Consider the following 27,659-nt stretch of genomic DNA (forward strand, 5'->3'; position numbering starts at 1 on the left):
CTTGAGAGTGCATCTGCCACCACATTTTGCTTCCCTTTTTTGTAGATGATTTCAAAGTCATAACCCAACATCTTTGTGACCCACTTTTGTTGCTCTTCAGAGGATAATATTTGTTCTAAAAAGTATTTAAGGCTATCATGATCCGTTTTTACCTTGAAGTGTCTTCCCATTAGGTAGGGTCGCCATTTCTTAAGTGAATGTAGTATTGCCAACATTTCCTTCTCATAAATGGCTTTTTGTAAAAACTTTCCCTTGATTGGATGACTTTCAAAAGCAATGGGTCTTTCATCTTGCATTAAAACAGCACCAATTCCATTCCTAAAGCATCACATTCCACAATAAAGGTTTTTGTGAAGTCCAGTGTAGCTAAGGCTGGTGCTTGGCACATTGCCTCTTTAAGATGTTCGAAGGCCATTGTTGCTTCTGGAGTCCATGAAAATGCATCTTTCTTCAATAATGTTGTGAGAGGTGTTGTTATTCTCCCATAATTTTTAACAAACTTGCGATAATACCCTGTCAACCCGAGAAATCCTCGCAAATGCTTTATGGATGTGGGGATTTTGCATTCCTTAATGGCTTTAATTTTGCTAGGGTCTACCTTAACTCCTTCATGAGATACAATATGACCCAGATATTCCACCTCTTGTACTCCAAAGAAACATTTGGATGTTTTTGCATATAATTGTTTCTCCTCCAATAGTTGTAGCACCCTGTCAACATGTTCAACATGATCCTTCCAAGACTTGCTATAGATTAATATATCATCAAAAAATACTACCACAAATTTTCTAAGGGTGGGTTTGAAAATGGAATTCATCAAACCTTGAAATGTAGAAGGTGCATTGGTAAGGCCAAAAGGCATGACCAAAAATTCATAATGACCCTCATGAGTTCTAAATGCTGTTTTCGGAATGTCTTCAGTCTTCATTCTGATTTGATGATATCCTGAACAAAGATCCAACTTGGTGAAGTAAATTGATCCATGCAATTCATCCAGTAATTCATCAATGACAGGAATGGGAAACTTATCTTTAATAGTGAGCCTGTTGAGCTCCCTATAACCCGGACACATGCGCCATGATCCATCCTTCTGTGCACCAATACTACTGGAGCAGAGAAAGAACTTTGACTAGGTTGAATTATACCAGCCTCTAGCATTTCTGCAACCATACGTTCAATTTCACTCTTTTGGGCATAGGGATATCTGGATTCTGTACGGCCTGATGTTTGGAGGAACACTTCCTGGCATCAGATGAATAGCATGATCATGATCACGAATAGGTGGGAGACCTTTGGGAGTCTCAAATACTTTGGAATGATTGTCCAAGACTTTTTGGAGATCTGGAGAAATAGATGATTTCGATGTGGAAACATCTAGCGAACATAATTGTGCAATTACACCTCTTTGTTCCTTTTTTAGAAGCTTTGTCATACCGTTAGAGCTTATTATCTTTCCCAGTTTCCCTGCAATACCCCTTAATTCAACTTCCTTTCCTTCTGCAAAAAAATTCATGAAAAGTTCTTGAAAATTTGTACCCAAGGATTGTAGCCATTGGACTCCTAGTACAACATCAGCACCTCCCATTGGAATGGAAAGCATTGGGCTAGTCAATACATATTCTCCCATGGATAGCTTGATATTATGGCACTTTCCAGAGCAATTATTATTCCTCCATTTGCAACCATCACTTGACACTCTGGTGCTGGATATAGGAAGCAATTCAATTCTTTTGCTACCTTACAATGAATAAAATTGTGGGTACTTCCTAAATCAATCAACACTATTACCTTTTTCTTCTTGATTTTTCCTTCTATCTTGATGGTTAGAGGAATGGTAATTCCCGCCAATGCATTACAAGATATTGTCGAATTCATTTCTTCTTTATCTAGGCTTTGTTCCTTGAGTATATCCTCTTCTTTCGACCTTTCTTTCTCCTTTTCTTCTTCCTCTTCACAGTCTATGTAGAATAATTTCTTCTCAGCACACTTATGACCTTTAGTGTATTTGCTATCACAACTGTAACAAATCCCTTTTGCTCTTTTTTCTTCCAATTGTTGTGGTGTCAACTTTATAGGTTGTGGAAGACTAGGGGCAACAACACTTCCATCTTTATAGTTGTGAGTGGTATGCTTCCTGGTTGCCATAATTTTGCTTTCCATTTTTTTTGCAAAACCCCACTCTAGGGGAAAACCCGGTCAAAATTCTTCCTTCAGTAGATTCAAGATGAGACGACCAAGACCCTTACAAACTAGACTCGGGACTACCTCCATCCATCAAGTCAACCTTGTCATGTTACTCACTGAGATAGCACTAATTTGTCCACTATGTTAGCACCGAGACCTTCACTGTGGTAGCACTAAACCCTTCACACTGTCGTAGCATCGAACCCTTCACACTGTGGTAGCATTGAATCCTTCGTTGTGATGTATCACTGAAAGTCTCCACTATAATCTGCATTATTTCAAAGAGGTATGTCGAGCTTGTTTCTAAAGTCATCTATGCAATTCTACCGAGGCTTGTCCATTGTACAACCACCGAAATACTGAGAATGTGCCTTCACCAAAATGCTGAGACTGTGCCTTCACTGAAATGTTAAGACGGTACCTTCTATGAAATATCCTCTACAATAGCACTGAAAAACATCTCTATAATCCGTAATTGTCTCTGAGATCCTTAGACAAATTCTCTGTGTTAGTTATGCAAAGTCCTCATCCTTGTATATATAGTTGTCTCCATCTTGAAATGAGCAGACATGATATATATGAAGAGGTGTGTCGTTGTATTGAGCCGACATGTGTTCTTTTGATGGTAGCCGACTTGATGAGGATTCTTTCAACAGCAAGGAGACTTGGATGGATGGAGGAGTCTTCACATATTGACTTTGACAATAACCTAAAGCCTGCAATGGAGGCTTTACCTATACATTTGACCCAAGCATGAAACCCATGCTTTAACAAGTCAATTAAAAATAATAATAAAATTCTTTTTGCTTTTTACATTTTGACTTCAAGTACAAATATGAATACGGAACCTAGTTACATTCTTCAATACTCCCTCTTAACTAGGGATGTATTCATTTTTACATATAATTATAGAGGTACATGGAAGATCTCAAAGCACGTCATCTATGAAGAAGTTTAGGCACCACAATACCATGGACTATATTCCTGATCAGGGCAATCTATCCATTGGTCTCTCAACAATTTAGGCACCGCAATGCCACGAACTATATTCCTGACTAGGGCAATCTATCCGGGTGGGACTAAGATGGACTCAAGCTTTTAACCTCTCTAGCCACCATCAGGGTTACATGTTAACCACCAACCCAAGTACCTAGGTGTGTATCCATGGTCAGAGCTTTATGACCCACGCCACCCTCCCTACTTCAGGACCTAGACATCAAAACAAAGTGTCAGCCAAATGTCCTCCCAATTAATGCTTCACTCACAAAGCCTCAACACTCCTTGATCCAGCAGATTAAGGACCACAAATCTCTCTCGATCAAACTGATCGGTAACCAGCATGCTATCAAAACCTTCGAGATATTTACCTGTACAAACACAACCCTAATCAATAATATGCTTTCACATGTTTATAAACAAATACAAACCTCTGGGGTCATTCTAGATGTTGCTTCTCAACTCAATAGGACTATCAACTGAATCTTTGATAGAAGATTCCTCAATCATATACTTTCCTTTCCTACTTCACATGCAGCAACATATTCTTTAATCGGATCCAGCTTTCCTTCTTTCAGCAGCACCTCAAAATGCATTCTCCAATTTCCTTCTCTCACTCATGGCCTTCACTAAAACTTACGGTTGTTAGTCCTAGTCTAGTGCATGACACATGAAGTAGAGAACCATATATGTCACTCCCTCTTAATAAGAGAGGATCTAATCACTTCTGTACATCCTCTTATCCTAGGGATATTATTTTCATTCAAGCTCCCTCTTAACTTAGGGAATTCTACTTCTTCTTTACGACATCGGAGAATATTTCATGGCTTCCATCCTTCTTATGAGAGTCATTCATATATCATGCTTATCACATGAACTTTACTCACGACCATCTTCACCATCTTGAAGATGATGTACCTGCACAACTTAGATAGCAAGTACAACCAAAATTATAGAAGCATGAAGTTAGCCATATCAAAATCTTATAATAACGGTTCAGGGAAAAAAATCTGACTGAGTTGCTTAATTTTGGTCTAACATGCTTAATTCCACCAAGGACAACCTATTTCAAAATAAATGAGTATATGCTATATATGCACATTTGGGACCTCTCCATAACTGTTTGATTGACAACTTTGTGACATAAAAGATGCCTAGGACACCAAAATAAAAGCGTAAAGATTTTTTAATTTTAAGTAAAACGTTAGCAAAATCTAAAATTGGACTTCTGATTCAGGATTTGGGGCAATTACCAATTTCCTCAATGAATTTTCCTTTCAATTACATTACCTAATGAATTCATTGTTTTTGATCAGTCAAAAAAGGGCTACATGTTAGTGCGAGAACTGTTGATTTGAGCAGATTACAATGAAAACATCAAGAACAATAGTAAAGTTTTAAAGCCCCTTATTCTTCTTCATGTACCTTTATTTGCTCGAATATAGATTACCTGCAAAGTGATGAAGAACAATAGATGCTGCTACAGTGACATTAAGTGATGCTGTGCCACACCCATATTGTGAAATATAAACAAAGTAATCACAAATTTCCATCTCTTTACTTGAAAGTCCTGTTCCCTGAAAAGGAACAAAGAATACATAGTATCAGAGTTGGGATATCTGAGTTGTTAACAACTAAACAAACTTATAGAAAAAAAAACAATGAAGGTTAAGACATCATGCCAAAATTATTAGCCCTGGAAATAAAATTTCCACCAGAAGATATATGAAAATTCAATATATTGTGCAATCAATGGTATCAATGAAATTTCTCTCTACAAGAAATGTGCACCCACCAAAATTCTTACCAAAGAACAGTGGTGCAAGAAGTGGCACCATCCTAAGTGTAACAAAGTTGAATGATCACATGACTATGATGTTATCAAAACCATTGTTGCAAATATAGCACCTAGAATCCTGAAACTTAATAATTGGAAAAATTGGGCAAAATATAGAAAAATATTGGAAAACTTATAAAAATACACAAATATTTATTTTTCATTGCACCGAGAGGCATGCTACAGCTAAGTACGGGGGATCTGTTGTAGTGGCGTGCAACATGAGGCATTAGATCAAAAAAGAATAATAATAATAAAACATAATGTCGGCACAAGTTAAAAAGTAATAAAAATAATAAATTGATTCAATTCAATTTGTTATATTTTGTTTTAACTTTTTATTAATAAAATTACAAACAATTTTTTTTCGAAAAAAATTTAATAACATGCATATCACATCAAAATAAATTTAGATAATAATAATTCATATTCATAACCATGATATTTCAGAACATATAATTAGAAATAAGAATATAAATTTAATTAATAAACATATAATTCGAAATAAGAATATTCCAAGTGCCAACCAATATAGATCCATCCTAATTCCAGATCTACCAAGTGCTGAAAGGAATCAAAGCTCTGAAGGTGCAAACCTTTCCTCAAGTTTTGAACTCAAAAAGAAGTCTGCATCTTGTGAGATTTGATCCATCTCGATGTTTGATAGATCTAGAGTGAAGATGGATATATACTAGTTTCCATTAAAATCTAAAGTAACATCATCAAGTAATCAAATTGCCACAAAAATGAAAAGAAAACTGATATATAAGATGTATAACTTAAAATGTCAAATGATACATAACACTTCAATTATCAATATTGATAGTTGTCTCAACTCTTGTAAAGAATAAAAAATGAATACACAATAAATAACTACATCAAAAATATTACATATAATAGCTGTATCTTGTCATCGTCAACCATCTACAACGATTAATATGCTAATGATTACATCTACCCCTTTTATCGGAAAAGTTAATGGTTCATCCTCTAGAAAATGGCTCATCCTCTAGAAAAAGAAGCTCTTATGGCTAGAGTGGAACATCTTCTCGTAGCTTCCTTAGTTGTAAAGCTAGTGATAGTGGTACTAAGGCCTTCTTACTCTCAATCTCTTCCAAAGGTAACAATGCTAGGGCATCCTCCTATGCCAAATCTTGTGGTCTATGCTTCTTTGGCCACTCAAGGGCCATCTCTATAATAGGCTTCTCAGTGTCTATCCACCACTCAATTTGGTGTAAATCTCATCCAAAAAAAATGGGTTCCCCATCGACTTTTCTCACAAGACTTTACGCACAATAGAAGATTATAGTAAATGTAAACCACATAGACCATGTCAATAAGGCATTAAGTTTCTAGCCTATTATAGGGTCATATTAAATTTAATGAACCTTGAAGGTCTGAACAATAAGGAAATTAGGGGTCATAAAAATTATAAAATTATTTGAAAAATTCTAGCATGTTGCACTTCTTGGCGTGTATTTTTCAAAATACACTTCAGTTGCACTCACAACTTGAAAAGCTACAAGTCTAGCAAAGCACACATGTGGAAAATCTTTGTAAATTTGGAACTCTTCCACCATATTCTCCACCAAGCATCTACAAAGAATGAGAAATAAAAGACACAAATTACATTTCCATACAGTTCAAGTAGGAAAGAAGAAAATAACTAAAACAAAATAAAGCCTACCAAGCTAGTCTCCATTTCTTGGACAACCATGTCAAAGCTAAATGTTTCAATGCCCAGCCTAAACACTTCCATTTCTTTTGCAATAGTTCATCTCTCAATATGACTCAACACCATCTTCTCACACATGTGAGGAATCCCTCCATGACCTTGGCATCAAATCCTAAATCTTAATAGGTAGAAATAGCTTCCTTAACACATCCAAGGCTTCATATTAGTAGCCCACAGTAAGCTTTGTTACCCACCACCTGTGGGTGACACCTATAGGAGAAATTTTTCTCCTAGATTGTCTTTAGTCGGCAGCCCCTTGCAGCCACCAGATAGCTCAATGTGCCACCATCTCCGCCACCTGAGCTAGCCATTATGTGCCCTCACCCATCTGTTATGATCGTATGTTTGAAGGTGGGCCTTCCAACCCCGAAGGTATGGCTTTCATTATGTAGTTGGGTATTTTTACTTAATTATCATGGACACTTCTGGGCATGGAATAGTGGGGAGATTCGGTGAAAAGAATGGGCTTGGTCTATACTCTTGTCCCCTTATCCAACTTGGTGGTTAACCTTGTATCCTAGTCTCGTGGGATCTCCTTTATTGGCTACTAGCTTTAAGAGTGGCACTACATGGGAAACCCTGATTTTGGTTGCGGGGTCCCACTTCTCGACACCACATACATCACTCACCTCTGCTCATTTTAACCCCTTTTCACATATTTCCCATCTAGGTCCACATTTTTCCATTGGGTCCACAAGGAGTTAGCCTCCCCTACCCTTGTCCACACTTTGGGTTGGGCCTAGAATGATGCCCCGGGGGTTGATGTAGCTAAAAGAAAAGTTAAAAGAATAATTTGGCCACTTACAACAGGAAATGTACCATAAAATGCAAAAGATGGCCAGGACATAAAAATTTAGCACGTGGGCAAAAGCCAAGCATGAGCTCTACCCCTATCATTATGGCCATCACCCTGGTTCCTAGGGCCCCTTATGTGAGCCCCCTGCATCATTGAGGAACCCATGATTGTCCCAACCCCTGGTGGGTGATGAACTGCCCAACCTTAAGGGAGTATCCATTGCTATATCATTCACATCATGCTCTCATTCCCTGGAGCCCCGAACAGATATAGAAAGAAAAAACAATAAAAGGCAAAAGGCATATGAAGAAGGGTGAAAAAATGAAGTTTTGGGTAACTCATGTACCATGATTGCTCCCTCCCACATCTATACACCCATGTGTGGGCTTCCCTCATTATAGCTACCCTTGTAACATGGCATGTGGCTTGGAGCCTTCCCCTGCTACCCCACTCCGTTCCATTATTATTTCATATGAGACCTACCATTTGATGGATGTACCATGGACTTGTCACACCCTTAAAGGTTGAAACCGCCTAATAGGGTCCTTGATTAACCTCCTTCTTAAGCTTCGAGACACTTGTACATTCTAAAGCCCATTATGGAAGGGCATGCCACTATGAAGTGCCAACTTGGTTCCATGATTTGTAAGCTTGTTTGCTCAATTGCACTGATGAATTGTTGCACTGGAAGGCGAGGAGACGCATTGGATCTTATACAGGATTGCAGGTAGGTCTTCATATTAGGGTTTGGTCTCCCTATACAAGATCCAAGCCCTCCAGAGGGCCTTGATGGCACTTGTAGGGTGAGCATTAAAAGCCATGGACCTCCAATATAATAGAGAGCAGATAGCCACACCATGGGATCCACAACACTTATTGCTTGCTCGTGTCCCACTTGTTCGATGATGATGATGATGCACCTAGACCACCTTGCCAGTCGGCTACACACTTGGCAGTTGATTCAAGGCCCAGATGAGGTTTTGTCTCACCATGGGAGACAAGGGAGGGCTTGCACCATTGTTCTAGCCCTTGCAAATGGAATACATGTATGTTCAATTCAGTTGGAGCCCATGAGGATGCTATTGTGCCCCCACAAAACATGGGAGCACCATAGGTCATTTGCTTGGAGATCAAGGGGCCACCCCCTTCATCATTGTTATTGGAGCGCTCCTACTCATCTTCGCACATGAGGGACTTCATTTGGCCTTCTGACAACCCTTCTAGCTATCTTTCTATCATTTCGGCCCTCTTCAAAGGCTAATTAGTCTTATTATGGAGCTATTTGGTGGGCTTGTCACCAAAAGGATGTTATTTTGCACATTATTTTTATTGTAGCAGTGTTATTAGGCATAATTAGGCAATTTGAATCTAATTAGATGATCATATAAATATAAGAGAGGATCATTTGATCTCTCATCATCACTTGGATTTGGGATATATCTTTCTAAAGATTTTGGACCTGCAATTTGTGGAATGATTTGGATGATTAAATGCATTTTGATGTGTGGAACATTTTCGCTATCTCTCTTGGAGCTTCTACTCAGCAAGTTTATGGATGGATATACTCTTTTTGTCGTGTAAGTGCTCTTTTCATGCGAATTTGTCATGATTTTACTTGTCCCCTAAAAATGCGAATTTATGAAACACTTGTAACCTTGGCTCGTTGCATATGTTATTCATCTTGGCAAGAAGAATGAATTTTCCTAGGGGTAGGTTGTGCACCTTTTACCTTGAAACACCATCAAATCTTGCATATCGAATTATAAAAGTCTAAAGTTGTTGTGAAGTTGCATCCACAGAGAGCGTAGCAGCTTCTTAAGGCCTCCGTGAAGAGTGAAGTTCCTAAATCTTGACCATTTTGACTCCAATCTTCCCAATAGCTAGGCACTGGTCCTAGATCCTTGGTGATCACATTAACTTAACGAAATATCATTCTTTTACCTCTTCTCTTCCTCTTTTCTTCCTCCTCTAAGGACAAGAAGATTTTATAGGGCTTGGTGTGTAATTTTAGGGGGGGGGGGCCATTTTAGGATTCTGTCTAGACAAGTTTCTTCATTTATGTCTCCTCTAGGCATCCTCCGGTTTTAAGCGAATTCTGACAGTGGAATTTCAAATAAATTAATGCCCTAGCTATCACACCAAGAGGGAACCCTTAAAGCTACTTTGACTTGGGGATTTCTTGATGGTTTGCACTTTGTAGTTCCTCATTCAAAAAAAATTCTCTTAACTATAGCTGATCATTGGATGAGCCTTTACCACGATATATCTATCAACTCTTGGTCTCTTATAGCATTTCTCTCAAGAGGTTTTACGTGGAAATTCACCCTATCTTCTCTCAAAGCTCACACTTTAATTGAATCTTTCCACTGAATGACCCATCCTTGCCTCACTTTGAACCCTAGTATGAACACATCAATCACAACTGAGAGATTTTGGAAGTTTTGATCTTAGGCATTCATCATTATTGAATATTCCTTAGCCCGAGGTCATCATTCATAGGTCTTTCTTGGGGATCCTTTCAGATTTTCTTTAAGCATTTGAACCATTAATTAAGCCTCTCCTTTGAATGTGCCTTGAAAATCACATTATACCTTACCATTGATCCTATCATTCAAGTGATTTCCTCCATACCAGGACTCCTCCCATCAGTGAAAGTCCATAAAGAGCAAGGGACATCGACTGAAGTGACAATGGGTCTTTGTCCCGTTGTTGCCACTTGGTCTAGTAGTTGCCCCTTTGGAACCCCTCCTAACACCTGCTAAACTGAGTGGTAACAGGCTTCTCACCATCAGCTATGTGTTGTAGCATGTACAACATCCCCCATTTTTGCATGACTTCTTCATTGAAAAATGGTGACCCTACAATTCTTTCTTAGTTTTCTTCATTTTACTGAAATATCTGTCAGGTAATTTAATTGTCTGTAAATTACTATATTAAATTGCCAACCAGAGTTCATAACCTTACAAAGAATAAACACAATGTATGTGGGAATTAGTTTAATGAATCAAATTAAAAGACAATCTATTGCAAAGGATAACCTTATCCTATGACTCAAAGTTTACTTTTCACCCAGTTACAGTTTTAATCTAAGCAAAAGGATGCTACCTTCTGTAGTTGTGTAAGGAAATCGAAATCATACTACATATCTCTTCCACTGGAATTCAACTATGGTACTCCTAACATAAATAAATAAATCTTGAAATGAAACACTTTTTGCATAAATACATTGATTAAAGTTGTAAGATAAGAACTAAATTGCAAACAACAGGAAATAAATTTCAAATTTAAATTACTAAATCGAAACTTAGATTTAAAGAAATGGCAATGAGAGTCGCTGTGCAGTGGGTCGTTGCTGCAAGTTTTCTTGTTGCCTAAGAAATTCTTAGTATTGCACTCAAACCAAAAACACTATTTTGTGCAAGCAACCATGAAAGCAAACTATAACTGTATGTTAAATGGAATGAGCGTACAATCAGCATTATAGCAATTTGATAAAGAGTTTTCTGATATTTTATCGAGTTTGGTTAGTTGCTTATATAATAAAACTATATTATAACTACAAAAAAGTGTTTCGGGATTTCAAATCACACTTTTACCATATTCGGAGCAGGGATTTTGCATTATGAAACAAGGGATCTGAGTCTCTTGGACTGGGTATCTGAGATCACTGTTTTTCTTTATATTTTTCTCACCCAGATTGTAGAAAATTTGTGTCCTATAGCCCCACCCAGTTTTAAGTTGTTTTGAATATCAAGTTTAATGCCCAAATCCTATGGTTAATTGTTGATATTTAAACTTGAATACAAAAGAAATTAAAATTTAAAACACTAGAAGCTGCCACTACTTTTTCACTTTCAACTGATAATTTCACAAGCATAGACAAAAATTTGGGCACTGATTTTTGGTTAATCAGACCCTGGGAAAACCCCGAAGGGAAAACGAGTAGGAAAAGGATTTTATTTTCTTTTGCCTCAGAGAAATTTTACAGCATTAAATACAACATAGGGGTACTTATCTCCCTCCTTGAAATTCGAGCTTGCTCCTAGAAAATAAAAACACTGTTTATAAATTCGTGCCATAGGTCGGAGTCCGGACTTTGATTGCTTGGAACTTAGTACCACAGTCAGCACTTCTGCCCTCGATTTTCATGCTTCAAACTAACTTTACAGCCCTTGATTTTCATGCCTCAGACCAGCAAATTTCTCCCTCGAAATTTACGTTGTCAGATCAAGAATCTCTCCTCGAAATTCATGCTAACAAACGTATGTTTTCTCCTCGATTTTCAAGCCTGTACTTGCCTCAAAAAATGCATTGTCTCCTCGATTTTGAGCCAGTGAAACCAACAATAAATGCATTTGAGTTGCCTCGAAAAATGTGTTATCAGAGCTATTGTACCTTCTCAGTTTGTGTGCCTCCCTTCCAACCTAGGAATTCATGCATGTACTACCTTCTTGTTACAAATTGGTCTCTCCTTCAGCAAAAGTATGTTATCCCAGCCTTCTCCTCTTCTCCTCTTCTCCTCTTCTCCAAAAGTTACACATGAAGAATGAGCCTCCATTTTCCTTTTTCCTCCTTTTTGTCTCCATAAGGATGAGAAGACCTATCCCTAAGATCAAGGGCTGAGATTAGATCTCAACTTCTCTTGATCAAGGTGGAGATCTAATCTCACATTGACCCCCTCTCATGTCTCCCCCTTCATTAATGAGCCCCTCTAGTCACTTTAATAACTTGTACCATGTACCTTTTTGCCTCATAAAGTCACTTTAATATTATAAAGTACAATGTACTTTTAGACCTCATAAAGTGACTAAAAAGTCACATGACTTTAATGATCTCATAAAGTCACACTAAAAAGGTGGGTTCACTTGTTTTCCTAGGCTTAGGCAAAAAGCACAGGGAAATACCTCCTTGGTACCTTTTCCAACACAGATCAACCAATTTACAACCTCGTGGTCGATGACTTATTGTCCATGTAACATACCCAGTTCCCTCAATGCCTTACCGAGGTTACAAGGTGCCCAAAATTTTCTTTTTTTGCCTTTACTAGCTTGACAATATTCTCTGTTAACACTTGTCACATACCCCTACTAAATTTATACTAACCACACATGCAAAAACCTGATTTTCATCTCTCATACATTTTGTCAAACACTTTACATCTAAACCTTTCTTCAAATACTTTGTATACAACCAATTGAGTAGTATTTTTCTTGTATACATTTTATCAAACATTTTGTATGAAATTAAATCATAAACATTGCTCTAATTCCACTTGTAACATACTATCTGAAACATACCACTCAGTGATGCAATTTTTTATTTTTGACTTTGAGGTATTTTATCAAATTGTTTGTATACAAATAATAAGAAAACACCTTTAACACATTTCTTCAAATTCTTTGCATGTAAATAGGCATATATTAGCTATAGCAATATTATCATACAACAATACTATCCCCATCCACGAAACAACATTTTCGTTGGGGTATTTCATCAAACAGTTTGTATGCAATGAATCAATAAATAATTTAAGTATTTCTTCAAACACTTTGAATGCAAATAGGCATATCTCAGCTACAGCAATACTATCATACAACAATGCTATCCCCATCCACAAAACAACATTTTTATTGGGGTATTTCATCAAACAATTTGTATGTAATGAATCATTAAACCATTTAAGCATTTCTTCAAACACTTTGCATGCAAACTAATATAGAAAATTCTTCAGGGCATATCTCCTAAATTATAGCAGTACAAGTTCTAAAAATTGAACCAAATGATTAGTGTGAGTTCCCCTCACTATGGTCCAACTTTCAGCTTCTGGAACCTCCCAGAAGAAAAGTTATAGCAAAATTGTCAACATGATCTGTTTGATGCACAATTTTAGGAGAATTCTGGAAGCTCGACTTCCTCTGATCATATCTTCTAAAACATCGCAACCCGAGATCTGAAAGTTGGACAAGATGATCAGCGGGATGTCCCCTCACTATGGACCAAGTTTCAGCTACTAGAACATCCCAAAAGAAAAGTTATAGCAAAAATGCGAACATGACATGTTTGATGCACAATTTTAGGAGCATTCAGGAGTTGAATTTTAGTAGCTATGCTCAGTCTCATCATTTGTTTTGACCCCAAAATCAAGTCAGCTCAATCAAAGTCAAGTTGGCCAGCCTACATGACACACCTATTCGGGCTCCTCAGTTCACTATATAAAGGCACTCAACTTCCTCCTCAAAGGAAACAATTCGGATCACACACATGTAACATCTTTTGTTCATCTATGCGAAGAAGCCACAAGAAAAGAACGTCGAAGTTGACCAAGATAGTCCAACATTTCATCAAGCTCTTATTCTCTCTCTGTTTGACCTCACACATGTGGAAGAGGTTGAAATTTTCTGTGACTACTTCTGTGCAACAAAACCGAAAATCTGTGGAGGAACAGGAGGTCAAAATTTGGCCTAGTCAACCAGAGCTGACAGTAACCTTCTGGGAACCAGTCTGTTGTTTTGAGGGCAGTTTGACTATGTTTAACCTGGGTTTGGTTACTGGTTCACTTGACTTTATTTGACTGGAAAGTTCAGATTGTATCTCTTGTTGAATTGAATAATTTCTCTAAGAAAAGGTTGTTGGGTATTTCCCTAGTTAGAGTTTTCCCAAGGTTATTTTTTGCCTTGTGTTTGACCATCTCTTCACGATTCTACTATCATTATTGTTTTAGAGTTGAGATTTTCTATGTGTAATTGCTTAATGATGAATGTGACACAAGAAGAAATAATTAAGGAATCATTGGAAGTAATTATCAGTCTAGAAGATCTTGAAAAATCAGCATGGTATCAAAGCATAGGTTGAAGAGAAGCCATTAAAAGTGTAGCCCTAGTCAGGCCAAGTATGGTTTTTGATGAACTTTGTATGAATCATTGTATGGAGAACAAGGACCGGGATTATTATTTGAGACACAAACTCGACCTTATCTGAGTCAAATTTGAACTTGTGACGAGCCTTAATAGCCATGTGGAGGTTGCATCTTGAGGCGTCAAGCATTGATCTGAGTAAGGTTTGTTTTGTAACCTTTCCTTAACAGAATTCAGAGACTACATAAAGACTGGACTTATAATGAGACTCAAACTTTGTCTGAGAAAATATGAACCTAAATTCAGGCCTAGTGAGGGAAGACCTAAAGCCACTTTCAGAAGTCATCTTGAAGGCTATTTCAAGCTTACAACTTTGTTCTTGTGAAACCTTGAACAAGATTTTGAAGTCATTTGAAGCAGACTTTAAAGTTGCCATTTGAGGTCACTTGTTGAGATAGACTGGACATTGGATACACTTGTTTCAAGGATTGTTATGATAATTGAATACAAGCCCACCACTCTAGCTTCATGATTCATATTTGAAAACAAAAAAAAAAAAATGTTTTATGTTGATCATGCACAGGGACAGAACTCAATTTTGTTGACATGATAGTTGAAAGGGCATTCATATGTTTACAATAAAGAAGACACTAAGTTCCTCAACAGTTTTGGAGACCAAAATTCTGGTGTGAAGACCAAATTGTCCTTGTAAAGGACAAATTGTTGTCGAACTACTTGGGGCCGGGAGCAACAAATTTTGTGTAAATATCTTGTATAATTGATATGCAAAATATGTCTTACATATATCGTAATGATGAGGATATGTTGGAGAAGATATGTTGCTCATACTAAGGTGCCATTACTTAAGTCTTGTTGTTGCTTGAATGAATTGAGCCAAAGGAGAAAAGGTTTCTTCATCTATAAAAGATTCACAAGTGGTCTATGATCCTCAAGGATTTGAAATAATGGCATCTTGTAGGAACAACGATTAGTTCCATGACTATCAAAGGATGATTTGCACGTGACAAAGTTTGGTGTAGATGAAAATTTGGAAATCTTAGGAGACTACAAGTCTTGGATGTGAAAGCCCTAGGGTTTGTAGATAAAACCATAGAGTTGGACCTAGATCGATGATTCATCTAAATGAAGAAACCCTAGCTCATGCAAGGAAAGAAAGAAAAGAAACATGTTGATGATGACAACGAGGATATGAGTTTGCAAATGGATTTCAATGATTTCTGCAAGGAGGCAAAGATCAAGAGGGAGTTGAAAATTCCCTACAGTCCTTAAAGATAAGTACTTTATATCTCTCTTCCTTGATTATTATTTTTTTCCTATTAATTAAATTCTTTGTTTCTTTTGTTTGGCTATAATTGTTTCTTCCATGGCCTCCTTGTGAGGATAGCAGGTACATCATAAAGGCTTCCAAGGCTCTAGCAGAAAAAGGAAGCATTAGAAGAACAAAGCAAAATTTGTGACAAAAGGATTCTTCCAAGATCATTGATTTGTGTTTAAGAGGGAGAAATTCCACTGATATCTATAATTGTACATAATGACCAAAAGAACTCCTAGTTCAGAGGAAGTAAGTAGGCCAACAAGTTTGAAGAATGCCATGATGGATGAAATTGTGCCAGAGAGAAGTGATGACTTTGAAGTGGAACTATATGATGAAGTATGCGGTAGATGGCAACATAAATAAGTACAAAGCAAGGATTCTCCCAAGAAGAGGAAGAGGACTATGTGGAGACATTTGCTCCAATTGTCATGTACACTTTTGTTAGAGCTGTTATTTCTATCGCTTCTATTATGTGCTGGAAATTACATCAAGTTGATATGGAGACCGCTTTCCTCAACGAAGTAATTGAAGAAGTGCACATGAAGCTACCTCAAGGATTTAAGGTACATGAGATCGAATCCCATGTTTCCAGACTAAGGAAGGCTTTGTATGAAACTCGAGCATGGTATTCTCGAATTGATGGATATCTAATGAGTCTTGGTTGATCTTGTTATAATATGACTTGTTTCTGACAAGAGTAGAAGGACTCATGTGACAAAGGGAGCAGCAGTAGCAGGAGGATTTGATTCCATGATAAAGGGAGCAGTGAAGCCCTGCTTCAATGTCAAAGGAAGTTGACCTCTGAGTTCGAGATAAAGGATATTGGTTAGATGCATTACTTCTTGGGACCAGAAGTGTGCCAGAAGCTGAGTGAGATGTTCCTTGGTCAAAGGAAGCATATTATTACAATCCTTTAGAGAATTGAGATGATGGACAGTCAGACCATGGCTACTCCCATGGTAACTAATCTAAAGAAAGCTAAATGGCAGAGGGAGCAGCCAAGATTTCCACAGCAGGATTTGTTTCAGAGGAAGCACCCAATCAAGGTGACCGAAAAGCAGCCATGGCACAACATGTGTTGAGGTACCAGCATGGTACAGTTGGATGTGAATTGAGAAGTACAATTGCAGAGATATACAAATTCAGATTGGGTAGAGAATGTTAACGACATGAAGAGCACATCAAGATGATGATTCAGTTTGGATTATGCTTGGGCAGGAAGCAGATATTTGTCGCACTCAAGGCTATAGAGACATTGTAAATTGCAACTAGTTTGGCGAAGAAAGTGTAAGCTACTCACAACATTGTTTGATATGGTGCAGCAAACGACTGTGATGATGGTCAAAGCACATTGAGTACCACTAAATCTGGGATATGGTACATAAGGATGCGTGTTAAAATCTAAAAGTTCTATGCAGAAATTTAAAAATTCCTTGCAGAAACTTGAAAGTTCTATGCAGAAAATTGAATGTACTTGCAGAAAATTGAATGTACTTTGCAAAAACTAAATGGAACTGAATGCACTTAGCAGAACGTTGAATGTACTTTGCAGAAACTGAATGTACTTTGCAGAAAGGTGAATTTACTTTGCAGAAAATTGAATGTGTTTTGCAGAAAATTGAATGTACTTTGCAGAAAATTGAATGTTTTATGTTGTTACAATTACTTGGAATGCAGATTTCTTCTTCACGACTTTTCAAATCAACAATTGTAGATAGAACATAAATTTAAGGATCATATGAAGACAGCCAAGCACAAATATGAGACACTGAGAGTTAGGTCCAATGACCAAGGCAAAACCCACAAAGGAAAAACCCAAATGATTCTTCTTCTATTAGATTTCTTCAATTGTTCAGCAGAGTACAGAGAGAGAGAGAGAGTGACAATGAATAAAGTCACCAACGTCTGATCAACTCACGTTGAAGTGCTTTTTCTCTTTGCTTGAAGATCTCCTCCTTCTCTTGATCAAATCTTGTCCTTCACACTTGCTCCAACTCTTCCATTGCTCTTACTCTTCACTTGCTCTCACACTTCTCTTGCACACACTCAACACTAGCTCTCCTTCTTCACAACGAACATACTACTCTCAACTCTCACTTACTCTTGCTTAAATAGATGAGAAAGGAAAGGAGTTACAAAATGAATCCATGGCTTGAGCCAATAATAGGAGAATTGAATTCCATGAGGGAGGAGTTACTTGAGGCGAAGTATAACTCATCCCAAGAATAAAGAGAGAGGTACACATGTCTTGAAGAGTTACAATTCAAATTACGGAGAGGGAGAGTTACACTTAGACATGAGAAAATATTTGGTGAGAGTTACAAATCGAATTGAACGAGGGAGTTACAAGTGCATTTAATGAGGAGTTACACTTTTGCCATATATTGAATTAGTGAGAGAGAGTTACATTCTCTTAAGTGTGGAGTTACTATTTTATTCCAAGAGAAAAGTTCAATCTGCCAAGAGATTTTCAATTTAATTTACTTATTTCATGAGAGAATTCATTTTTATTAATCCATTAAAGATGAATGACTTTATACTATTTTATAAGTAATAGTATCATAATAATAATAATATTTGTAAAGATAAAATATTAATTCTTGACTTGTATAATCATGATTGATTTGATTTTAAAGTGGATTCCATATGTCTAGATCATCCTTGCTCATTTAGACATGACTTTCTATTTTTGGAAAGTCACATCCAAATTCAGATGTGACTTGCTATTTTTGGAAAATCGTATTAGAATTATTAGAAATGAAATTTTATTATAGGTGGTTCATGTTGGACACAGATTGTCATTGATGTCAATATGGCAATATTCGAGGAGCAAAAGGAGCCAAGAGGAGCAGAACAGAGGATGCAGACAGCCATCGCAACAATAGAGGAACAAGCAGAGCTATAAGGAAGCAGACAGAGCCATCAGAGGAGCAATGGGTGCATTTATATTATCGGGAGCTATCGGGCCACAAAAGAATTATATGCATGAAGATACAGGCGAAGGAGCATATATCATACATATGTGTTTTTACACTATCGGAGGCACAGAACCTTATATATATATATATATATATATATATATATATATATATATATATATATATACACACTATCGAGCCATAAAACCCATGTATGCATGCTTTAACACTATTGGTGGATAGAAAGCCCATATACATAGGCTTAACACTATCGGAGGCGGAAGACTTGGCTCTAGGGAAAATACACTATCAGAGACAGATTGCGGACTTGAAACTCTATACATGGGAGTGTTGAGTTGTATCGAGTCCAGCACATCGCATCGCTATGAGGGGTCTACGTTAACATCGAGCCCTGACCCTGTGCGACTTTCGATCGCCGATAGCGAGTATCACATCGGCACTTCGGAAGTGGGAGCTACAATATGTCAAGTGGTCCATTGCGATCGCCGATAGCAATATCACATCGGACCTCCGCCAAGGGCAACTCCCGACTGCGATGCATATCCATGCGGACCCGCCGCACATTACAAATATGACTTAATCTATGATCGCATCCGTCGCATATCGCAAGCCGTAAAGCCTTGCCACATTGGAAGCACCGACTGCGATAGGCTGTGGACCTGACAGGCATATTAACTATGGTTTAATACCATATCACATCCAGTCCATCGGAGCAGTGGAGGATCGGTCGTCGGCCATCGGCGGAGTCATGGGTCCGATATATAAAGGACCCCCGGGAGTCACGAATCGCCGATTGCAATTTAAGCATGGACCCAATACAGGAATAGGTGCGATTGTAATATTTCCTAAAGTCTGCCTTTTAGTCTGTTTGACTGTTTTTTTCTCATATTCTCTGTGTAATGGAATGTCTGGCTTGCGCGGGATGTTTTAAGCTGAAAGGCTTACGATGGCGGTTCTGATGGTTCAGAAGGTTGAACGTTAGTGAAAAGGGGTGAATCATGGCAATTATGATTGCGAACAGGACAAAACATCTCCATTTAATTGAAAGAACTCTGTGTATGCCGCAATCATTGCCAAAAGGAGCACTGTTATGGTAAACCGGGAGGATGTGTTCTCTGTGGATCGTTTGGACCAGTCTAATGAATCTACGTATCCCCAAAAAGTCAGTGAACTTGCACAGCACAGAGGAAGCCGCAGCGACTAAGGAGGAAGCCTAAGAGGTGGTGTAAGCGGAAACGAATGGACAGAGGCATGGGAATGTATAAAACAGTAAAAACAGAGAATTGTTCGTGCTATTGTTGTGGTGAAGAACCAGAGTGTGAGGTAGCAGAAGCAGCAAAGGCAGAAGAGGCAGTAGAAGCAGCGGAGGCTGTAGAGGCAACAGAAGCAGCAAAGGCAGGACAGTAGAAGTGAGAGAACCTCAGCTGAATAAAGTGTAGCAGCATACCAGTTTATACCAAGGTTGGGTTGGAGCCCAAGAAGCTGGAGCCTCAGAACTGAACAGGACTGAAGTCATTGGGGGTAGGTGCTCCTAAGTGCAGAACCATTGCAAAACAGAGTTGGTGCTCTGGAGGTTGGAGCCTCACTGAAGTCCAAGTTGGAGCTTGGAAACTATTCACAATCAGATATAAATTTATGTTGTATTTATTTCATTGCACTGTCTTGAGTTTTAATAAAAGCATTAATTCCCGCTGTTGATTTATGTGTTCTGTGTATACATATACATATCTATATATGCTTTTGGCAATCACTAGAACAATTAAAAAAAAATAACAAATATTGATTCACCCCCTCTCAGTATTTCCAACAATTGGTATCAGAGTCGGCTTGTTCATACTAGCCTAACAGCTTGAAGAAGGATCCGCAGCGATGATGAAAAATCACGAAGCATCAGGAAGACCTCCTTTGTTCGATGGCACTAACTTTGGTTTCTGGAAGAAAAGAATGACCTACTACTTAATGTCCCTTGGACCTGAAGTCTGGCATATTGTTCAAAATGAATACCAAACGACTTCCACTCTTCCAATAGACCTAGACGAGAGGAAAGCCTACATCGCAAATGCAAAGGCCTTGAACTCCATCACTAATGGAATCACTGATTCCGAGTTTACAAAAGTCATGCATTGTACCTCTGCTAAAGAAATGTGGGAGAAGCTAGTTGGCTTGTATGATGGAAGACTCAAAAGTCAAAAAGGCAAAGCTTCAAACTCACAGAAAACAATTTGAAAGTTTGAGGATGGAAGATGAAAAAGATATTGCAGCATACCTCCTCGGAGTAGTTGAAGTGGTAAATTACCGGAAAGGATTGGACGGAAAAAATTGAAGAAAGTACCATTGTTCAAAAGGTATTAAGGTCTCTTCCAGACAGATTTGACTCCAAAATAAGTGCTATAGAAGAAGCAAAGGATCTAGATACCCTCAAAATGGATGAACTCCATGGAATTCTCACTGCCTATGAAATGAGGAAAGGTGGCCCAAGCTCCAAAGATGTAGCATTCAAGGCCTCAAAGTCAAAGAAGGGGAAAGAAAGGAATGACTGTAGTGATGAGTCAGATGTGGAATCCGAATTGGCTCAATTTGTACGAAAGCTGAAGAGAGGATCTAAGCTTAAAGGCAAGTATCCTCTTATCTGTTTTAAATGTGGTAAAATAGGTCATTATGCAGCAAGATGTCCTCATAAACATGACAGTGATGATGAAGGAAATTCTAAAAGAATGGCACACAAAAAGAAAGGGTTCAATAAGAAAAACTTCTTCTCCAAGCAAGATGAGTCTGATGAGGATGAGTTTATGGTCATCAAAAAGAAATCAGATGAGGAAAGTGATCATGATGAAAGCCAAGAAACATTATTCATGGCACTTGCAGATGATGATGACTCAGGGCTGGAAGGAAATGTAGATGAACTGTTAATAAGCGCCATTGAAGAAAATGAGAAACTACGAAACAAAATCATTTCTCTCAAAGTGGAAAACGAGGAAATAAGAAGGAGAGAAAATCTCTTGGAAGCAAAGCTTAAAGAAAAAGAAGAGACTTGTGAAGAACGTGAGGCCGAAATAGTGTCTCTGAGAAAGGAGTTGGAGCAAATTAAAAAGGGTTGTAAAAGCTCTCAAATTCTTGAGACTATTCTAAAAAATCAAAAACCTCAACATGACAAGTCTAGAATAGGTTTCAAAGGAGAATCCTCAAGCACTAAGAATGGTGCGAAAAGCTATGCTGATGCACTTTCCTGCAATCCAAAAGATGAAAAAGTATGTTATCAAAAGTGCATCCCAGATCCCAAGAATGAAGAGAGAATTACTCCAAAGAAGAATGTGGAGGCGAATCATGGACACTACAGCAAATACAAACCTATACTCCACCAAGGGCCCATCGCAAATCCAAAGAACGAGGGAGGAGTAATTCCCAGGAAGGAAATCGACTCAAACCGTGGTTGCTTCAACAGGTACAAAACCATCTTTCTTGGACACTGCTTTCACTGTAAAAACTTCGGTCATCAAGCCAGACATTGTATGGCTCGCAGAAGTGAAAAGACAAAGCTAAAGGACCGAATAATCAACTCATATGCCCCCAAAAGGTAGGGACAAATCAAAACCTTCAATTCATTTGATCCCTTGACCAAATTTGATCTGATTTGCTCTTTCTGCTACAATAATGGACACTATGAACAAGACTGCCCACTCAAAGGAAGAAAGACGAGTAGCAAGAACTCCAGCATGGATAAATGCGACCTGGCTCTATATGCTCAAAATAATGGAAACCATTGGTTTGTGGATAGTGGGTGCTCTAGACACATGACAGGAGACAGAAGGAAGTTTGTCTCACTGAGCAAAAAGGAAGGGAATGTGTCCTTTGGAAGTGGATCTGGCAAAATTGCAGGAAAAGGAACAGTTACTCTGATCAATGGAAAAGGAAAAGCTCAAGATGCTCTGCTAGTTGACGGACTCAAACACAACCTCTTGAGTGTCAGCCAAATCTGTGATCAAGGACATAAGGTTGTTTTCAGCACCAAAGACTGTGAAATAAGGAACTCTGCCTCAGGGGAACTTGTGGCAAAAGGGGTGATAACATCAGACAACATTTATATTCTGAACAAGATTCAAGAAAATAAATGCTACTTGAGTCAGACGGATGAGAGTTGGTTGTGGCACAAGCAACTTGGACATACAAGCTTCGAAAATCTGATTAGTATCAGCAATATCAAAGTTGTACGAGACATCCCAAGGCTATTCAAACCAAATCAAGGAGTATGTGGTCCATGTCAACATGGAAAGCAGACCAGAACCAGCCACAAGACAAAGGAGCTCTCTACATCGAAGCCCTTGGAGATCATCCATGCTGATGTGTGTGGGCCAACTAGAAATCAGGGACTCCAAGGAGAAAGGTACTTTGTGTTATTTGTTGATGATTATACTAGAATGATGTGGATATATTTTATAAAGTTTAAATCTGAAACTTTTGAGTGTTTTAAGAATCTAAAAGCCCTTGTAGAAAATGAAAAAGATTCAAAAATTAAGTGCCTCAGAACAGACCGAGGGGGAGAATTCACATCAAACGAATTTAGTGAGTTCTGTAATATTCATGGAATTAAAAGGGAATTCTCTGCTGCCAGAACACCTCAGAAAAATGGGGTAGTTGAAAGAAGAAATCGAACAGTCCAAGAAATGGCAAGAACAATGCTATTAGCAGCAGACTTACAGCCTAGATTCTGGAGAGAAGCAGTAGGGACAGTTGTCTATACATTGAATCGAACTCAATTAAGACCAAATTGTGAAAAAACTCCTTATGAGCTATGGAAAGGAAGACCTGCTTCGGTGAAGTACTTCAAGATCTTTGGAAGCAAGTGCTTCATAAAAATAAATGATGGCTCACCCGGAAAGTTTGATTCTCGGGTTGATGAAGGGATATTTCTTGGATACTCTACACGGAGCAAGGCTTACAAGTGCTACAATTATCGACTGAAGAAAATAGTGGAAAGCATTGATGTAAAGGTTGATGAAGATCTTCCAGAAAAGGAAATTGAAGAACATGAAGATGACTTTCTCATTGAAGAAGAAGAACCTAAAGAAGAAGAAATAGATGAGGAAGAAGAAGAAGAAGAAGAGGAAAGAGAACCACCTAATACCCCTTCAAAGATGAAGTATGTCCAAAGACATCATCCAGAAGAGCAGATCATTGGCGATAGAGATGAAGGTGTGCAGACCCGAAGAAGGATAACAATCACACCCAAGAGAAAAGTCATTGCCCTCCTATCTATGATAGAACCAAAAACATTTGCAGAAGCAAGGATCCTCATTGGGTAAAAGCCATGGAAGAAGAAATGTCCCAAATTGAGAAGAACAAGACATGGGAGCTGGTACCTCGTCCAAAGGACAAAAACATAATAGGAACCAAATGGGTGTTCAAAAATAAAATGAATGAGGAAGGACAGGTTATCAGAAACAAGGCAAGACTTGTCTGCAAAGGCTATTCACAAATTGAAGGAATTGACTTTGAAGAGACATTTGCACCAGTGGCCCGTATGGAAGCTATCAAGATGTTCTTGGCATTTGCTTCCTCAAAAGGATTCAAAATCTATCAAATGGACGTGAAATCAGCATTTCTAAATGGGGACTCAAGGAGGAAGTCTACATGGAGCAGCCAGAAGATTTTGATCTAACAGCAGGAAATGACTTAGTTTGTAAGTTGAAAAAGGCTTTATATGGGTTGAAACAAGCTCCTAGAGCTTGGTATGCAAGATTGGATCACTACCTACAACAACAAGGCTTCAAAAAGGGAGTGGTTGGAAGTAATCTATACATAAAGACAGATGAAGGTAAGTTACTAGTTGCTCTTGTTTATGTCGATGATCTGATTTTTGCTAGTAATAATGATGAAATGAGCCATGAATTTTCTCAAAGCATGTCAAAAGAGTTTGAGATGTCAATGATAGGAGAGCTGTCCCACTTCCTTGGACTTCAAGTATCTCAAACTAGAGTAGGATTGTGTATATCTCAAACCAAATATCTAAAAGACATGATCAAAAAATATGGAATGGAGGATTGTGCACCCATGAGTACACCTATGACCACAAACCGCAAACTGAGCAAAGATGATGACTCCCCTCTAGTAGTTGCAACTCATTACAGGTCAATGATTGGAGCCCTTCTATATTTAACAGCTACAAGACCAGACATAATGCAAGCAGTAGGAATGGTGGGAAGATTTTAATCTGCTCCCAAACAATCCCACTTATTAGCTATAAAAACTTAAAAAGAATTCTCAGATACCTGAAAGGAACTTCTGAGTTTGGTCTTTGGTACCCAAAGATCTCAACACTGACTGTCACTGCATACACCGATGCTGATTGGGCTGGAAGTATAGATGATTGGAAAAGTACTAGTGGAAATGCGTTCTTCCTAGGAGACTGTTTAGTATCCTGGCTCAGCAAAAAATAGTCATCCATATCATTATCCACAGCCGAAGCCGAGTATATTGTTGCAATAGACTGTTGTACTCAGATACTATGGATGAAGGAAGCTCTAAAAGATGTCAACATATGTACAGATCAACTGATTACCGTCTATTGTGACAACACAAGTGCTATCAGTCTCAGCAAAAATCCAGTGATGCACTCAAGAACCAAACACATACCAATCAAGTATCATTTCCTCCATGAGCAAGTAGCTGAACAAAACATCATCCTGGAATATATCAGTACTAAGGAGCAAATAGCTGATATTTTCACAAAACCTCTTCCTCGAGAAGCATTCGAACATCTGCATCAAAAGATGGGGGTTATTTCTTTATCATCACTCAAGTTCATTCATAAAGATGTAGCAGGACAGGGGGAGCAGTTTGACAGGGGGAGTCCATATGCATTCCTTTGCCATTGATGTCAAAGGGGAAGAGCCAATATTACTTGGGAGCGGGAGCGAAAGCGGGGAGTGGGACAGAAATGGGAGCGGGAGCGACATTTTCAGAAGCTCCCAGTTTGGGAGCAAATCCCAGAGCGATTTTAAAAAAAAAAAATATATATATATATATATATTTTAAATTTAGATACATATATGTCAACAAAAACATGTAAAATGATGAATTAGATATAAAAAACATAAAAAAAACATAGATTGATCATTGAACCATATCACATCAATCATCTAGAAGTTATAATCTTCATCAACCATGTCCACAAGTTAGTAAAATACATATTACAACTGCAACACATTGAGTCTCGTGAATCATGATTCATCAAATTCAATCTTAAAGTTTCAACTTCAAGCTTTCAAAATTGAAAATTCAATATATAACATTTATCATCATTGATCACCAAAGTTGTACTTGTAAGCTAAGTTTAACCATTACAAGAAATAATATCTTAGATATTTCTAAGTCCTAACTTCTAACTGTTGACATGAAATGAAATGTTATAAAATGAAACATGAATAATGAAATGAAATGAAACAACTTTAGTCTTTCACGAAGCATCATATTCATAATTCACAATCATTACCAATGAGTTATAATTGCCAACTTCAAACTTCAAATTTTCATTGTCACAGTCATATATTGTTTACAAAAAATATCATTATGATATGAAAGAGTCAAGAGTCAAGGACTCAAGACTCAACAGTTATGAAAACTAATAGAAACTAGAAAAGACAAGTAAACTGTAAATCTACATGTGGCCCTTGCCACAAGAGTCTCCAGGAGTATAAGCAGGTCGTGGTGGTCTTCTAGGAGTCTCCCGCACAGACTGACGACCAGAACTAGAAGGCACATGCCCTCCACGTGAGGGTGTAGATGGAGGTGGTGATAGCAAAGGAACAAGACTCGGAACTCGAGCACTGCTACTGGATGGTGGAGGTGGCATGGCTGCTGCAGCTGCTTCATCTTTATCCCTTATAAGTTCCTCTTCCAGTTCTTCAAGATGTATAGTGCCATCCTCCAAATTGTTATCCTCTGGGTGATTGCCCCAAATTTTATATGTGGGATCCTCATAAGCCCGATCACAGTAATGACTCAACAACCTCAAGTTGTAGTGCACATAAACCAAGCTTTCTGCTCGGTTTTCAATGTTCATTGAGTCTGTTTCTTTTCACATTATGTATGAAGCTGTAGGGGCTCCAACACCTCTCTGCAGAAGAAGTATTTACAACCTGTGATAGAACTTTTTTTGCCAATTTTGGCAAAAGTCCCTAGCCGCCATATGTTTCCCACCATGTGAGAGAATCAAATCTGTCTCTGTCTTCCATTGCATGTAAGTTACCAAACAAACCAGTGCCACTGAAGTATTTGCCTATCTCAAGGCGCACAACTGCACATTCCTCCCGGTCAGGTATCAACTTTTCTAATGCTTGCAAATATCCACTAGTTACTTCTGCATCTAAATGGGGTTTGGTCCTAATCCCACCCCCTGGTGCAGGTTGGCCCAACCAAGATGTAGAGTAGTATTTTGGCGTAAGGATATATGCCAAGCAATGTAGTGGAAGATTAAGTTTATTCCACTGTTCACACACACAATCATGAATCAGTTTGTACAAGTCGGGATCTCTGTTATGAACAATATCTTTTATTTGCCCCAACATGGTATCCATCTGCTCATACACCTCGCCAATCATTGGTTTATCTGTATCTGCAAACCAAATCATGTGATAAATGGGCTTGGTGAAATCCAATACTTGCCTCACACTTGTCCAAAACTGACCATCAAGAGCGGCCTCCTCCACCAGTTCAAAACCTCGCCTGTCAGCTGCATTTGTAGCCCTTTCCTTTAATACCTGCCAATGTGGACTTGATACCATGCTAGCCAATGACTCTCTTACCTTCAAAAGGCACCTGAAGGTGAGGTAATAGCTACCAAATCTAGTCTTCACAATCTTCAACAACTCCAATCTCGAGTGACTACGGAAAAGGCCATGGGTATTGCTATGATTTGTAATAGATTTTATCATTTGTTTGCCTTTCTTGTACAAATCACCAATCCATTTGTATTGTGCATTTTTG

At 38.3% G+C, this 27,659-nt stretch overlaps 1 protein-coding gene across 3 annotated transcripts in view; it reads right to left on the bottom strand.

Moving 5' to 3' along the window:
- The window catches only part of LOC149145527 (tRNA/rRNA methyltransferase (SpoU) family protein), a 235,640-nt gene that overhangs the window by 21,844 nt on the left and 186,137 nt on the right, over positions 1–27,659 (bottom strand). For all 3 annotated transcript variants that reach the window (XM_089447019.1, XM_089447021.1, XM_089447020.1), the window contains one exon: positions 4,631–4,757. In XM_089447019.1, coding sequence (XP_089303145.1) covers positions 4,631–4,757 — 127 coding nt within the window. The remainder of the gene's footprint in view (positions 1–4,630; positions 4,758–27,659) is intronic.

Source organism: Pinus tabuliformis, chromosome X, assembly GCF_031772625.1.
Source record: "Pinus tabuliformis cultivar Carrire ecotype Pingquan chromosome X, CPIR1, whole genome shotgun sequence".
NCBI lineage: Eukaryota > Viridiplantae > Streptophyta > Pinopsida > Pinales > Pinaceae > Pinus > Pinus tabuliformis.